Source organism: Nymphalis io, chromosome 4 (genome assembly GCF_905147045.1).
Source record: "Nymphalis io chromosome 4, ilAglIoxx1.1, whole genome shotgun sequence".
NCBI lineage: Eukaryota > Metazoa > Arthropoda > Insecta > Lepidoptera > Nymphalidae > Nymphalis > Nymphalis io.
In genome coordinates this window covers 13,113,906-13,131,539 of record NC_065891.1, presented here as the reverse complement: position 1 = coordinate 13,131,539, position 17,634 = coordinate 13,113,906, and the positions used below count along the sequence as shown (strand labels likewise).

The 17,634-nt window shown below is 34.8% G+C and overlaps 1 protein-coding gene and 1 long non-coding RNA gene across 3 annotated transcripts in view; one reads left to right on the top strand and one right to left on the bottom strand.

The window, feature by feature from the left end:
* The first annotated feature begins 671 nt into the window (after positions 1-671).
* Positions 672-16,820, top strand: LOC126768123 (periodic tryptophan protein 2 homolog). 2 transcript variants are annotated; one of them, XM_050486038.1, is made up of 17 exons: positions 672-816; positions 901-1,013; positions 1,178-1,272; positions 1,872-2,000; positions 2,206-2,639; positions 2,770-2,947; positions 3,277-3,444; positions 4,538-4,790; positions 5,906-6,053; positions 6,576-6,767; positions 7,281-7,426; positions 8,604-8,751; positions 9,023-9,166; positions 9,664-9,773; positions 10,064-10,212; positions 11,548-11,752; positions 16,665-16,820. In XM_050486038.1, exons 1-17 carry the CDS (start codon positions 799-801, stop codon positions 16,795-16,797), a joined length of 2,763 nt encoding a protein of 920 aa, XP_050341995.1. In that variant the 5' UTR covers positions 672-798; the 3' UTR covers positions 16,798-16,820. The 2 variants fall into 2 exon arrangements, with proteins under 2 accessions (XP_050341995.1, XP_050341996.1); XM_050486039.1 differs by lacking the exon at positions 6,576-6,767.
* LOC126768170 (uncharacterized) overlaps positions 10,893-17,634 on the bottom strand; it is a 259,312-nt gene continuing 252,570 nt past the window's right edge. Inside the window, exon 2 of the long non-coding RNA XR_007669214.1 lies at positions 10,893-10,989. This is a non-coding gene — a long non-coding RNA (uncharacterized LOC126768170). The remainder of the gene's footprint in view (positions 10,990-17,634) is intronic.

Here is a 17,634-nt window from a genome sequence, read left to right as displayed (position 1 = left end):
ATGAATGTGAGTTCAAACCCGGGCAAGCACCTCTGAATTTTCATGTGGTTAATTTCTGGTTATAATTCATCTTGTGCTTTTCGGTGAAGGAAAACATCGTGAGGAAACCTGCATGTGTCTAATTTCATCGAAATTCTGCCACATGTGTATTCCACCAACCCGCATTGGAGCAGCGTGGTGGAATAAGCTCCAAACCTTCTCCTTAAATAGGGAGAGGAGGCTTTAGCCCAGCAGTGGGACATTTACATGCTGTTACAGGTAAAATTAAATAAAGTAGGCAGATTCACTGGACAAATAACTCATAATCATAATCTACGCATTATAATGGTATATAAAACCGAAATAACCGTGTCGTGGAATGTCGATTCAATAGTTATTGTTTTTTGGATCAAGTCTGAGTAGTGAAGAATTTTGTAAATCACCACATTTATACTCTTAGGTCTTGTTGCTGTTGGAATGAAGGTTTGAAAAAATATTATTTTTTACCCATTTATATTATTTGCATCCAATAGGGTTATAAAAAGAGATTTAATACATAATAAAGATTTTTTTTTAACTTCGTCCATGACACAATGTTTAAAGTAATACCTTTGCTTTTTAACAAGAAGTTATAAGCAAACAAAAAAACTGCTAATGTCAAACACGCATGGCAATTGGCAACTTAGCTTACATATGTCAATAACCATGTCGCTTACTTTGTTGGTTATGTTGTTATTTCATGCATATCGCCAAAATTAAATATATTTTAATAATAATATTTTTCCATTTAACTGTCAAAATAGTTAAAGTGAAGTTAAAATGAAGTTCAATTACAAGGTTCTTTCTTTTATTATACTTTTCAACAATCAAGTTAACGTGTAATAGTAATAAATGTTATTTACTTGTTACATATTATTTCAGTTTCAAAATCTCCTCGGGACGGTATACCGCCGTGGTGATATATTGTTTACAAATGATGGTAATTGTGTAATCAGTCCAGTTGGTAATAAAATCACTATTTATAATCTTAAGCAGTAAGTATTTCGAAAAGTTAATAATCCAATCAAAAATGGCAAAAAAATGTAAATTTATTTAAAATCTTTCTGTAATGTATACAGATAAATTTTTATGTAAATTATATGCTTTTGTTTTGATCATAAAAATAATGATTTAATTATTAATATATTATTTATTTCAGAAATAAAAGCAATACTTTACCAGTCGAAAGTCATTTCAATTACACAGCAATTGATGTGTCTCCTAATGGGTCAATACTTCTCGCTATCAACGAAAGTATGTATAATTTAAAATATCAATTTGTATTTCTATACACATACATAACTTTTGATTCTTGGTCATTGTCTATATAACTTTTGTCTATATAACTCTTGACGTACTACTTTAAGTGATGACTATTATTTTTGAAACAAAGAAAAACTTTCAAACAATGCAAATAAAATACTTTGGAAAATCTTAGTTGTTAACATTTGCCTTGTGGGTTAAAAAATAGGTGTATTGACAATCTCTCATTAGGTGGAAATCAATACTTTGTTGCTTTAAGTATTAGAGGTGAGAAAGCTTAGATAAACATATATTACGTTAAAATCCAGGCAATCACAATAGAGTGCTTTTCATGAGCATTATTTGTGTTTATCTTTCATTTCATGTTCAACATTGAAGGAAAATATTACAACAAAACTAATGACACATGAAATTCTATTTAACGATAAGCTCACTCAATTATTTATTAATGATTGATAACTTCTACTTTAGGAGAGGAGGCTTTTACCAAGGAGTGGCTTATTTATTGCTTAGTTAGATTAGAAATTTTAATGTCAAGTACAAAGTGAAGTCTTTCTAAGTGATGCTTATAGTTATGTTTTAATTTTCAGAGGGTGAAGCTCAAATGATCAGTCTCTTGACATGCACAGTAATACACAGGTATAAATTCAAGCAGCAAGTGAATGCCGTTAAGTTTAGTCCCGATGGTAAACTATTTGCTGCCTGTTGTGATGACACAGGTAATTTGTTTTTGTATTAAAATGCTGTGCAAGAAAATTTGTTCATTTAATAAATTTGATGAAATATATTATAAAACTTTTCAAATGTAAATAGTAAATTTTTGTAAGTTTATAAGTTAGTTATAGGCTTTACTTTAGTTTATAAAATATGATAATATAGAATTTGATATTATTTTAGAATAGCATCAATATTTATTTATTTCAGTGTTCATAATGACGGCACCCAGTAGCTTTACAGGTGAATTTCGTTCATTCATAATGAAAAGAGTATTTAAAAAGTCACATGACCAAGTTACTTGCCTTGATTGGTCAAGCTGTGGCAAGTTACTAGCAGTTGGTTCTAAAGACACCACAACGAAAATATTCACATCGGAATATTTGGATAACTTAAACATGTACTCATTAAGCGGGCATACAGATAAAATTGTAGGAGTATTCTTTGAAAAATCAAGCTTAGACCTTATAACTGTAAGCCGCAATGGTCAAGTTTGCTTGTGGGAGGCAACGATAGATTCAGATGATTTAGTGACATCTGCAGTACAAATATCACACAAGAAAAGACGGAAGTTGCAAAAGGATACTGAACTGCAAGAGGATGAAGTCGATGAAGAGAATATAATTGAGAAAGATAAGGAATATGTAAGTTTATATCTTATGTGTAAAATTTTCACAGATGACTGTTTATATACACAATATATGTATATATAGACAATTTCTTTGACTTCCTGTTATCAGTGACGACAATTAATTAAAATGTTGTTGTTTACAGGAAAGTGATAAAGATGAAAATATGGAAAAGGAGTTAGAGAAAAAAGTCGATGATGATAAGAGACTGCAGTACAGAAAGTTGGGTCGTCACTACATAGGTGATGCGATTAGAAACGCCCACCATAAAGTGAGGCTATCAGCTGCAGCTTACCATAGAAATACAAAGATATTAGTCACTGGTAAGTCATAATTGGTAAATCATCAGTGTGATATATATTTTTTAATTTTATGATTTTATTTAAGGTAAAAAATCTTAGAGCTTACTTACATTATTGGAATGTGTATAGTAAGTTTTTAAAATAGATTACATATAAAAGTATTTTGAATGTGTGAATTACATAAAAATCCACCAAATTTAAAATTAATTCCATTTTAATTTTATTTTAAGTTTAATGTTATTAGCATTTTATTTAATCTGTAAGAATGTCTAATCATGGAAATGATTTTTAAATTAGTTTCACTTAATCCAATGACTTATAACTACACATATTCTTCAAATTGATTACAGGTTTTACATCTGGTATATTCTTTCTTCACGAAATGCCAGATGTGAATTTGATTCACACACTCAGTATATCCGAGCACAGGATCAGCAGCATAGCGATGTCGCCCCAGGGTGACTGGATAGCTTTTGGGTGTCCAAATATAGGCCAGTTGCTTGTTTGGGAATGGCAGAGTAAGTATTTATGTTATATAATTATATGCTTAAATTTTATTTCTTATAAAAATATATAGATCCAATTTTATACAACTCGAGTTTCCGTCCGCTTTTCAGCGGGGTTAGGTAACTCACATTCTTTTCTATACCCTGTGTGTGTAAAATTTTATGATGATCAGTTACTCAACTGATTAGATTTAAAAGCGTAACAAACAAATAAACAAACAAACTCAATGTCGCATTATAATATTAGTATGGATTACATTTATGGGAGATCGGAAATTAATATTTCTTATTACTATTAATGATAGATTTTTTTTGTTTGGTGCAAACTCTTTACTGCTTTCTTATTACAATTAAAAAATATATAATATTCATGGTGGTGACCTTATTGTCTATATTAAAAAATATATGATGAAGTAACAGATTAAATATATATTTAAATTAATAATAATTCAATATTAAAAGCGATATTATTAACTTAAAAGCATTGATGAGTTTTTTGTCGATTCTTGGTATCAATACTATCCGTAACAGCCTGTGAATGTCCCACTGCTGGGCTAAAGGCCTCCTCTCCTCTTTTTGAGGAGAAGGTTCGGAGCTTATTCCACCACGCTGCTCCCATGCGGTTTGATGGAATACACATGTGGCAGAATTTCAGTGAAATTAGACACATGCAGGTTTCCTCACGATGTTTTCCTTCACCGTAAAGCACGAGATAAATTATAATCGCAAATTAAGCACATGAAAATTCAGTGGTTCTTATCCGGGTTTGAATCCACGATCATCGGTTAAGATTCACGCTTTCTTACCACTGGGCCATCTCAGGTCATATCTATCATATATGTAATGTTATCTCCCAATTGATTTCATAACTTGAAAGTAGACCATTGCCATATAAGAAAAATTATGGACTGTAATTGTACGGAGTTATGCAAAATAGATATAGTCTTCAAAACATCTTTTTGGATATATCAGATATGGTATTTATACATCAACTTAAGTCTCTGCAAAAAATATCCAAGCAATTTTTTCAAAATTTGTATCTATTTTGCGCCCACTTGTGTTAGACCTTATTATTGTATACAGAAATTTTCCACTTTACCAACAGGCGAGCAGTACGTAATGAAGCAACAAGGCCATTCATTGGACATGACATGTCTCGCGTATTCGCCTGACGGCCTCTACATAGTCACTGGAGGTTACGACGGGAAGGTCAAAGTGTGGAACACGACCTCTGGCTTTTGTTTTGTGACGTTCAACGAACACAGCTCGACTGTGACGAATATCGTCTTCAGTGCAAATAAGAAATTCTTTGTTTCGTCATCATTGGACGGAACAGTGAGGTGTTATGACCTTACGAGGTGAGATATTGGATGTTTTTCTATTAATATTATAAAGTCAAAGCGTTTGGTTGTTGGAACACAGTAATCTAAGTCAGTTTGATTTTTTTTTGTGTTATAACGCATTAATAGCCTGTTAATGTAAAGTAACAGCCTGTAAATGTCCCACTGCTGGGCTAAGGCCTCCTCTCCCTATTTGAGGAGAAGGGTTTGGAGCTTATTCCACCACGCTGCTCCAATGCGGGTTGGTGGAATACACATGTGGCAGAATTTCGATGAAATTAGACACATGCAGGTTTCCTCACGATGTTTTCCTTCACCGAAAAGCACGAGATGAATTATAAACAGAAATTAAGCACGCTGTCTGTTAATGATCACATGAAAATTCAGTGGTGCTTGCCCGGGTGCAAAAAAAAGCCGAGATGGCCCAGTGGTTAGAATGCGTGAATCTTAACCGATGGTCGTGGGTTCAAACCCGGGCAAGCATCACTGAATTTTCATGTGCTTAATTTGTGATTAGATTGTGACTTTAGCCCAGCAGTGGGACATTCACAGGCTATTAGGGTTGCCCGGGTTTGAATCTACGATCACTGATAAAGATTCACGCTTTCTAACCACGCCTTTTAACGTATACTTTGTTTATTTAGAAAGGTTATAGATTATATGACACGATTTATGTTCAAGGGGGTGGTGCACTAATGTATCACGAGGGTGAAACTACGCGGAACAGTTTTATGTATATAAAGCGCGCATAGATCGTTCAGTGGATGAACCATGGGTGTCATCATTTAAACTATCTAGATTTGCAATATGGTCACCCAAAATCATGGGTTAAAATTCGGGCAAGCTCTACCTCAGTAGCTAGTTTGTGCCTAATTTGTGTTTACGATGAAATGATAATAAGTAGGAAAACCTGTATGTGTCGGATGAAGTTCTGCCACGTGTATATATCTAGTAAATTGCAGTGAAGCCACGTGAGTCCTGATGGGCTAACCTTCAAGACTTTTAAAGAAAATGGGAAGTCTTTGTCGCTATACGTGACTAATTTAGAAGTTTATTTGTGTATTTGTACAACAATATAAACACAGAGTTGGACTTTTTTATGTTTTAACACGATACACGTTTTTCCATTAAAGGTATCGTAACTTCCGGACCCTGACGTCTCCAAGTCTAGTTCAGTTCGGTTGCGTGGCGCTGGACTCCAGCAGCGAGTTGTGCGCTGCGGGGGGGCACGACGTCTTCGAAATTTTCATCTGGTCTATCAAATTCGGCAAGCTTTTAGAGGTGAGATGTGGTTTATTTACTATCACTCTGTTATTCTATGGAAGAGTTGAATTAAGTCATACATTCTTGGTTTGGCGGGAAAGATAGATTTTCGAAGATGTTCAAGGGATCAAATCGGATGGAATTCTTTTTCTTAGAGTTGAATTAAGAATCATGAAGTTGATTTTGAAAAATGTGTTTTTTTTTATTATTTTTAATCGTGCCTGTAATAATACTGGCACACTCACCCCTCAAACAAGCACATTTAATACAAAGTATCGATGCTTGGTGGTAAGAACCGATTAGTGTGAGGTACCCACCGACACGGGTTCGCACGTAGCACCACCTGTGAGTATGTGAAGCTGCCCTGGGACCACAGTGGGGCGAGGCACAGTGGGGCGAGGCACAGTGGGGCGAGGCACAGTGGGGCGAGGCACAGTGGGGCGAGGCACAGTGGGGCGAGGCACAGTGGGGCGAGGCACAGTGGGGCGAGGCACAGTGGGGCGAGGCACAGTGGGGCGAGGTACAGTGCGCGCGCCGCAGGTGCTGGGCGGGCACGAGGCGCCGGTGTCGTGCGTGGCGTTCAGCCCCGCGCTGGCCAGCTCGCGCCTGGCCTCCGCCTCGTGGGACCGCTCCGTGCGCCTGTGGAACTGCGTGGAGACCAGCTCCGACTGCGACACCGTCCAGCTGACGGCCGACGCCTTGCAGGTCGCCTTCAGGCCCGACGGGGAGGAGGTGAGGATCGATGCGTCATTTATGATCACTGTGGCGCAACGTTTGCACCGAAAAATATTATTGTAACTTTGTATTTTAAATTTGGGTTTTGAGCAACTCCTGATCGCGGCATGTCAATAGTATTTATTTCTGATAAAAAACTATATTCAAAAAAATAATTATAAAATAAATAAAAGATAAAGATAAAAGCGGATTAAATATTATTATTTAATTGCATAATATACTAAATATGTAATAGTATTCCACAGTCTTATATTTTTATATATAGAATAATTAACTTAATTGTACATTATAAAGTATTTTATTTTTACAATAAATAAAACTATACTAATATTATAAATGCGAATGTAACATATATATTGATAAAATTTGTTATTAAGCAATTTAAAAAAACCCCAAAAATCCCCTCGCCTTTTAAGTTATATATATTTGCAAATTAGATAGGTAGCAATTTCAAACACACTTGACGATCTTTGAAAAACATTCAATATCTTTAAATTTCTAATATTTCAGATTGCAGTGACAACCCTTGATGGTAATATATCCTTCTTCAATACCACCACCTGCGACCAGACCGGAAGTATAGAGGGGAGGAATGACCTAGGTTCCGGGAGAGCCGATACGGATCTCATAACGCCTGAAAAGATGCTTAAGACAAAGTAAGTTTATTGTTTAAGTCGGTACAACAATTCTGCGTTGTAACAATGTTACTACTTTAGAAGTTATAACTTTAAATCACTTACTTGACTTATAATAACAATTTATAATTAATTTTTATTACGTATTTTAATAATTATTATGCTAATGGTATAATTTACTGGTGGTAGAGCTTTGTGCAAGCTCGTCTGGGTAGGTACCACCCACTCATCAGATATATATTCTACCGCAAAACGGCGGTACTTGGTATTGTTGTGTTCCGGTTTGAAGGGTGAGTGAGCCAGTGTAATTACAGGCACAAGGGACATAACATCTTAGTTCACAAGGTTGGTTGCGTATTGGTGATGTAAGCGATGGTTAACATTTCTTACAATGCCAATGTCTATGGGCGTTGGTGACCACTTACCATCGGGTGGCCTATACGCTCGTCCGCCCTCCTATTCTAAAAAAAATGATTTTCCTGCTAGTATTATGTCACGGTAATCAATGTTAATAACATAAATACAACCCATCCCTGTTTTACTTTCTTTCTGTTACTTTTAATATTAACAAAGGTAAATCTAAAGAAGACATTTCATAAATATATTGAGACCTAGTTCTTCAAACGCTGTATTGAAAATAGGTAAACACGTTGTCTGTTTTGGTTAAATTATATTAAAATTGATTTTTGATTCAAAATAAAATATTTACAAATATATTTGTACCTCACTACAAAAAATCCATCACGGCGGACAGATGTCATTTTGTTTAATGAATTTAAAGTTGTTTAACAGTCGTAGTAATTTTTTTGTTTGGAAATAAGACGAATCTTTAGCTATGGTTCGTTCAGTTACAGCCTGTGAATGTCCCATTGCTGGGCTGAGGCTCCCTTTTTGAGGTGAAGTTTTGGAGCTTATTCCACCACGCTGCTCCAATGCTGGTAGGTGGAATATACATGTGGCAGAATTTCAGTGAAATTCGATACATGCAGGTTTCCTCACGATGTTTTCCCTCATCGTCAAGCACGAGATGAATTATTATAACAAATTATTGAAGTAATACACTTTTGATCTTCATTAAACGCCATGACAGTATAATTTCAAATACGAATTTGAATACAATATCTTTATATATAACGTTTTGACGCAATAAGGTTTCAACCCACTTCGGAGATATTAGTTATTTTATTACATTTTTCAGGGCTTTTACGACTCTCTGCTACTCAGCAGACGGCTCGTGTGTCCTCGCCGGCGGGAACTCCAAGAACGTGTGTCTGTACAGCATCAAGGAGTCCGTCCTCATCAGGAAGTACGTGATTACACAGAATAGATCGCTAGATGCTGTCAATGTGAGTTTTATAACCGCTTGTAAAATTCCGACTTTTGTTCAGAGTGTCTTGAATTTCTCCAACATGTGCATGTTTTCTCATTGTTTTCATTCATTACATTAGCTGGATGTCAGCTTTTTTATATATAATGTAAAAATAAAATAAATAACAGTTAAAACAATGCTTTTTAAAACTAAGGCTCAATTTAGCAAAAAAGGTAAGGTAATAAATACGTCCAGGCGGTTGGGCGTAATAAGCGTGTCAAATTAGAAGTCTCCAATTATTGTTTTAGGACTTTATAAATCGCCGTTTCCTCACCGAGTTCGGTAATATGGCGCTCGTCGAAGAGAGGACGGACTTCGAAGGGGGGGACGTCAACATACGTCTGCCGGGGGTGAAGTCGGGTGACATGGCCGATAGGAAAGTTAAACCTGAGGTTTGTGAATATTTCTTTTGCGTTTGATAAAAACTTTTGATTTTTGCAATTTTCTTAGTTAATTTTCTGGCAAGAGTAGACCGTATTGGGCACATATATGTTTGTGCTATTCTGTTCACTGGCAATAACACAACGAGATCGTTGATCCTAATCGATTTCGAGAGTTGATATACCGGAATCAACAAATCCAATTTATGTATCGATGCCTATTATATATATACTAATATATATATAATATACTATTCACTTAAGAATCGATAAGAAGATAAAGCAAATTTTATATGTTACCCGGTAGTAATGTACTGTGCCAATTTTAGTACTGTTGGTCAGGTGACTTTATTGTTCTCTCCGTTTTAGGCCAAGCGCTACTAAGAATTTACAGACATAAATAACTATAGCGCGATTTAAAAGACGACTAACGCCATCTAGTAACGAAATGAAAAATTAAAATAAAATTCGATGTAATATGATTTGATATTGAACATGAAAAATTTTAGGTACGTGTCCACTGTGTTCGTTTCTCTCCGACCGGCGAAAGTTTCGCAGTAGCGGCCACAGAAGGACTCTTGCTTTACAGCCAGAACGCAGGACTAGATGGATCTTTCAGGTGATTTTGAGAGAAACGTTTCTATGTGTAACGTAAAACAGCTTACATTTTTATTTTTTATTTTATGTAGCAATCAAACCTGAGAAAACGGACGTTGAAGAAACTATGGCAATCACAATTTATCAAAGCGAATTTAGTGCATAATTTGTTTTAATTAGTGAATTTTAAAAATTATGTCTTAACTACGCCTAGACATGTTTTTTTTTTTAAAAACGCCTTTAAAGTCGCTTAGTATCATAAACATGTTGAATAATAATTCAAAGGAGTGATTAAAAGCCCCCTTTTCGCAGGCCGTATCGGCTGGAGTCGTCGTCGACGCCGGCGGCGGTGCGGTCACACCTGCGCGCGCGAGAGTGGGGCGCGGCGCTGGTGGGGTCGCTGCAGCTCAACCAGCATGAGCTCGTGCAGCAGTGCGTCGAGGCCGTCCCACCCTCTGACAGTTCGTGTCAACTTGCATATTATATTTTATATAACATAAGTATTAAAGTGTACCAGTAAATTAACTTAAAATTCTGCCACATGTGTATTTCACCAACCCGCACTGGAGTAGCGTGGTGGAATAAGCTCCAAACCTTCTCAAAAAGGAAACGGAGGCCTTTAGCGCAGCAGAGCGAGTGGTTTCTCTCTTAGTATTTTTTAGCTCTTTGGTTCTGCGTCATATAAATTGTAAGTCTTGGCTCGTGCCATTATTTATGATGTAACTTGTAGGAACATGGTCATTGTTAATAATTCTTATTATTATTTATTTATATATTGTTGAATACCTCCAATATGACAGATATCTGTTATGTTTTAATCCGTGAGCTTCAAGAGATCAATATTTAAAAATATTCCGTTTCGCTTAGTACTATTTGCTGTTCTTATCGATTGAATATAAACTCCGAACCGGCGGTAGCTTAACATTCAATTTAGTACTGTAACATGACATTCAAAACTATCAAAAAGTTATTAAAAAAATATTATTTTCATTCTATTTTCCTTTATTGGGGTAGAATGTTTTTTTGTTAATTTATCTTTTAAACGAAAAATTTAAACATCCGATGTATTGATACAGAAAATATCGGTACGATCAGTATTGACGATATTTTTTTTTTTTATAAAATAGGAAGGCGGACGAGCATATAGGTCACCTGATGGTAAGTGGTCACCAACACCCATAGACAATGGCATTGTAAGAAATGTTAACCATCACTTACATCGCCAATGCGCCACCAACCTTGGGAACTAAGATTTTATGTCCCTTGTGCCTGTAATTACACTGGCTCACTCACCCTTCAAACCAGAACACAACAATATCAAGTACTGCCGTTTTGCGGTAGAATATCTGATGAGTGGGTGGTACCTACCCAGACAAGCTTGCACAAAGCCCTACCACCAGTGTCTATCTATTTTAAATAAATTAAATGTATATTTTATTATTTATTATGTAACTATGCACTTAAATGTATAAACTTAAATGAATAAACAATAATTAAATTAATTATTGTTTATTTTAAACCAATTTTTATTTTATATACCTATCATTTCATACATATACTAATATAATTATTTTAATGTACAATTGGTTTGATCTGTATTTAATATCAATTACTTGTTAACAAATATATTTGCGTGCCTATCGTGGGCGAAATGTATTATATACTTATATAGAAATCGTAACATCTGTAAAACTATCTTTCATGCAAATAAATTATTATGATTACAGTACTAGGACTGACTTAATTATTTTATATCGATTTGTTTTGTTAACCTTACTTTTATTTTATTCTCACAGTTCAACTAACAGTAGCCGGCTTAGAAGATGACTACTCGTATCGTCTCCTTAACTCGCTCGCACGTCTTCTAGAAGAAAGCAGACATTTGGAACATCTTCTCATTTGGTTGAAGTATCTCGTCACGGACAAGAAGAAAGTGCCGCCCAGTGTGCTTCTAGCCTTAGAAAAGGTTTTGACTGTGAAATATTCGCAGCTGAGTAAAATGTGAGTATGAATTTACTGATAATATTTATGTGTAGCATTTTTATAACGTTGGAAAAACGCATTACGCGTTTCCCCCACAGGAAAAATGGGGGGGTATGTGGGGTTCGCCGATGTTCAAGGCGCCGAGTGCCCAACATCGGAATACCCACTAAAAACCAGCGATATCCTTTCCGTTTTAGCGAGGAGCGCCACGGGATCGCATTCATCGATCGGGCCTCCATTCTCTAGGGAGGGTTCCCAGGTTACTGTGTACCCCTCTAATCCCGGCGGCGCCTATTGTGGATATATGTATAGCCTATTCCAACCACAAGAGGAATTAACCCAAATAAACAGCTTCGACATGATCATTGGTCACCGATATCACTTGACGCGATACCATCGGTCGAGATCTTGAATAATCTATGATATTCACTACGGATTCGTGAAAAAATGGCGTTTTCAATGTCCGCGAAGTTGTAATCGGATTTTTGAAAATCATATATGGTTATAACTAAATAAGCGGAATAGTGTTGTATTATAAATAAAGGTAAATTAATCAAGAACTGTTTATAGTGCGTAAAACAGCTGAACAATTAGAAAATCGCATGCAATTTGTAAATGTACGGTTTGTTTATCTTTATTCTTACTCCGATTGTAATAGGGTATAACGTAATGTATCGTCTATACGTATATACATTATAAATTCGAAAGTTTGTTTTTTTTTTGTGGGGCTGCCACGTCTTGACTGAGTAGTTAATAAGTGAAACAAACAAACTAACTTACTTTCGAATAAATTCAAGACGGTTACTGAACCTATTATCGTGAATTTTGAAAGAAATTTTGCATACACGTTTTCAGGGTTATAGATAAGGACCCATTTGCGTGCCGCGGCCCGAAACCGCGGGCGGAAATTAGTACGAAATAAAACAAATTTATTTGTTTAACATCACAGTATAAGCTAAAAAAATAAATATATACAAAGAATAAATAATGTTAAATAAAACAAATTCACGTACATATTATATGTAATTAAATCATAAAAAAATGTTTTTAAACAATTGTAATAAAAGTTATAAGTATTTTAGTGTAACGTTTAAGTATGTAACGTTTGAGCAAAACACACGATTCAAGGAGGTTTTTACTTGTCACGTGTATTAATACAATAGTCGTTCCAACTATTAGTATTTTTCACCACACATTTGTAGTTCAGTATGAGAAATGTGTGAGGCAACGAAAACAAAATAGTATCAAATGTTCTAAGTTCACTTTGAGCAGAGTGGACAAAATTCCACGAGCGTAGGCGTCAGATAATCCGAGTGATTTTAGAATTATCACAAACCAACAATCCATCAAGTAATCTTAGCTAATTGGGTTATCAGATAATCTAACGCGAGACGAAAGCTCAGATATACATTATTTTTACACGTATTATACTTTTTAATTATTTTTTTACGATATTAACTTATATGTTATATATATATTTTTTAATTATATATTTCATTTGAATTGTTATTTTCTTCTTCGTCGTGACTGGTGGTAGGGCTTTGTGCAAGCTCGTCTGGGTAGGTACCACCCACTCATCAGATATTCTACCGCAAAACAGCAATACTTGATATTGTTGTGTTCCGGTTTGAAGGGTGAGTGAGCCAGTGTAATTACAGGCACAAGGGACATAAAATCTTAGTTCCCAAGGTTGGTGGCGCATTGGATATGTAAGCGATGGTTGACATTTCTTACAATGCCAATGTCTAAGAGCGTTGGTGACCACTTACCATCAGGTGGCCCATATGCTCGTCCGCCTTCCTATTCTATAAAAAAAAAAAAACACTCTTGTCAGAGCGGTCGTGGTCGCCATGAAGTATTATGAATTGTTCGGCGCAGATGTTATTCGCCTCACGAGCCTTCGCGCCATAACAGGGACAGGTGGTGAGCTTGGTGCATTCATGCAAGGACCGCTAATAGTTATTTTTTTTGGTCGGTCGGAATTGTTATAACTCGAGGCAAATCTGATTAGAACTGATAAGAACATTGACTTCAAAAGTGACTGCTTATGTATTGTAAATATTTAAACATGTCCTTATTTGGTCGTTTTGCATTGCCTGCTTGTTTTGCTCGTATAATTCAAGATTAGAATAATAATAATATTGCGAACTTAGTTCTTTTCATACGATACAATACAGCTTTAACATTTAAATTTCTGATATAGTATAATCAATTGCTTTTTTAAATTTTAATACCTACTGGACGTTGCAATTTTCTGTTTTTTTTTTTTTTTATAAATTGGCAACGAAAGATTTAACGTTTTAGTTCATTTTGTGTTTGATTCTTTGCCTAAGAAGGATATATATCTTTCCGTGTAGTAGTACGGTGTATTATATATGTTTGTTGTTATGTATGTGTATACGTGTGTGTTTGAATGTGTGAATATATGTGTATACGTATTATAAGAGTTTGAGGTTTGAGGACAAACAGCGATTCTAAATTAGTTCCGAAGCTTATTTGCTTAAATAAAGGCTGATTAAAGTGTCATTAAATAAAACTGAATGATTTTTTTGTTAATAATAAAAATGCCAGTCTTATAATAATGAGAAATTGACTGTTTGAAAACTAAATTGCATCAAATGCATAGAAGTACAATTGGACAGTGTTGTACAGTAATGCTCCAATGCTTAAGGGTCCGTTCACACAGACCGGCTCGGAGAGCATCGGCCTGCTTTTTTCTTTTCACACAGACCGGGTCGTATACGCTTGGAATTGGCCGGAGCGGAGCCGCCAACTATTTCACATCGACCGGCTGGAAGAGATCTGAAAGCGGGTGCGAGCGAGAAAGAGCACGCAAGCGGAGCCGGTCGGCTCCTTTTATTACTTCACACGAAGCGCGTTCAGGCATTTTTAATGACAAAAAAGGTGCAAATGCAAAAATAAACTTTACTACAATCACTCAAAACACTGTTTCCAACGTGATAAAAATCTGCTCTCCTCTCCGAGCCGGTCTGTGTGAACGGACCCTAAAGCACTAAAATAAATGTTATTAAAAATTAAAAGAAAAAAAATAACACTTTATACATAAAACATAAAAAAATGTAATAGGTACAGTCACTATATACATGGTGTTCTCTTTTAAATCTTAATAGCTTTAATTAGTGCTTCTGTGATTTGAAATATTTCTGGTCAACACGATCCAATTAGTCTCCAACTAGGTTAAAACGTTACATAAAGCACATCACATGTCGACCAGATAACGTTCATCGTTATCACACCCGATAAGGTCAAGTGTATGATAAAAACGATAACGACGGAATCGAGATGAATTGTTCTTAGATAAAGTGACGGATATTACATTAGGGTTGCAATCTTTTATTTAAAAAATCCGGACTAATTTAAAAAAAAGTAACGTTTTTGTTTGCATTAATTAATATACGGTGATATGTTGTAACTTAATAAACATTCGGTATTTGTTTTTAATTGTATTTCATATTACTAATATATCTTAGTTACCTGACGATTAAAACGCTATTTCCATATACATAAAGGTCTATATAATATTTAAGAGATTTACTTAAAACGTAACTAACCTTTTTTATATAAAAAATAGATTTATTACATACTAGCCCTAGAATCCTTGTTTCTATAAGTTTTGGGTACGGACAGAGCCCAAAAGTTTTAATCTGATAGTTCTGACGATATTCTAATATTTTATCGCGCTACTTTAACCTCTAAATGATAATGTACTTTAGAACTTTGTTCTTTATATATATATATATATGTATATAAAACTAAAATAATAATGAAGTAATTGTATTTAAATTTCTTTACTGTTTTTAATAAGTTTTCATTTCATTTTTTGTCTTTTATTTACCATCGCTCTCCATAATAGTATCCCTCTCCAAGCGAGTCAGACTCGCATTTGACGGGTTTTATTTAAATTTACAAAGTCACATCAGGATATCATTAAACCAATGACTTAGAATGCATCTGTCCTAAGAATAATGAACGGTTGGTAACCTTATCGTAATTTAATCTTATAGAAAAAGATTAAGCAATTTTAAAGAAAAGGATTTGATAATTTTGATTCTTGGGTTTCTGTAAGTGGATGCCGTTCCAATCTTATATAATGATAAATATATATTTTTTGGATTTATCTGTAGAAATTTGACCATCTAGTCCCAAATTAAGCAGAGCTTGTGCTATGGAAACCAGACAACTGATATACATATCTATAACTGACATATATATGATAATTACACCTAGACTCAGGTCAAACAGACATGTTCATGCACACAAATGTATGTCCTGGGTGGGAACCGAACCGACAAACTTCGGCGTGATAGGCAAGATTATACTATATACGTAGTAGATTAGTGAGGCGGTTTAACAAATCTATAATTTGTGTTATTGCGTTGAAGAATGGCTTTGCTTAAATAGTTTTAAAAAGGGGAACGTAATAACATATCTTCTACATTACATCAAAGGGATCCACCCTATTTATAAAGTCGTGTAATCGTTAAGTATTTCTAACTAGCCAGCGTTTAAAGAATAGGTGGTGTCATTTTAAGGTATTAAATATCTCTATTCCCAATAGCGTTCATCGCTGTTTTTGCCTGATTGAGTAACAAATATCTAAACTTACACATTTATAATATTAATAGCATTAGATTAAACCAGGGCAAACACCACTGAATTTTCATGTGCTTAATTTGTAATTATATTTCATCTCATGCTTTACGGTGAAGGAAAACATCTTGAGGAAACCTGCTCGTGTCTAATTTCACTGAAATTCTGCCACATGTGTATTCAACCAAACCGCATTGGAGCTGCGTGGTGGAATAAGCTCCAAACTTTCTCCTCAAAAAAGAGAGGAGGCTTTTTAGACCAGCAGCGGGCCTTTCACAGGCTGTTACTTACTTTTATTAGATTAAAAATATTATTTCAGATGTGACTTCAACAAATACACGATACGGTGCATCAAAGCTGTCAGTGTCATAACTCCGAGGCAAGAAGACGTCGAAATGGACAGCGACCATTCGAGCGGTCGCGGAACATTCTCTGACTCAGATTCTGATTAAAATAAAGTGTTTTATAATGTTAATATCGTTTTTTATTTATAAAATAATATACAGCAACGAAGTATATGCGCCAGACATACAAAAAGTTAGCGGTCAGGGCATACGAGTCGGTGTTACCTCCAAGGTATGCAACTAAAATACTTGGAACTATGTAATAATATTTTTAATAAAACTACCAAAAATCGGCAAAATTGTACTACATGGTTATATAATTCTCTCAATAGTTAAGGTGAGCCATTTAGTTGTGACTTATAACAAAGACGATACTATAAAAAAATCTGTATGTGCCGCCTTACTATAATGATGATCGGAAAAACGGTTTCAAAATCTATTAAGCTCAGTTACACCGATATTCATTATTATGTATAAAATTAATAAGCGATTGTAAAATTTTTGGTTACTTCACGATCATAACACGTACGTCATATAACTTTTCTGTTGACGTCATATATGTCACTAACTATTGATATGTAAAGCTAAAAATTTATATTTTGTCTTGAAAGTGAACCAGATATTTCAATTTGGTTGTTGAAGTCACCTCGACAGTTTTTATGCACAGACTTCAATAAAGTTAATTTATAAATGAAATCAATTAATATCGAGTTTATACAGCCAGTTAATTTTAGAAGAAAAAAAACTATAATCATTATCGTATATTAAACAGATAAAGAGGATTAATTGATTTGCGTGTTTATAATATTATTACCAGCAACCACGAACGTTGTGTCATTATTTTTTTATAAATTTATAAAATACTAATATCTCATCCAGACTTCGTTCGAGTAAAATTTATACAAAGTACCCACAACTTAATTTAGTTGAAAACTTATGTTCCAA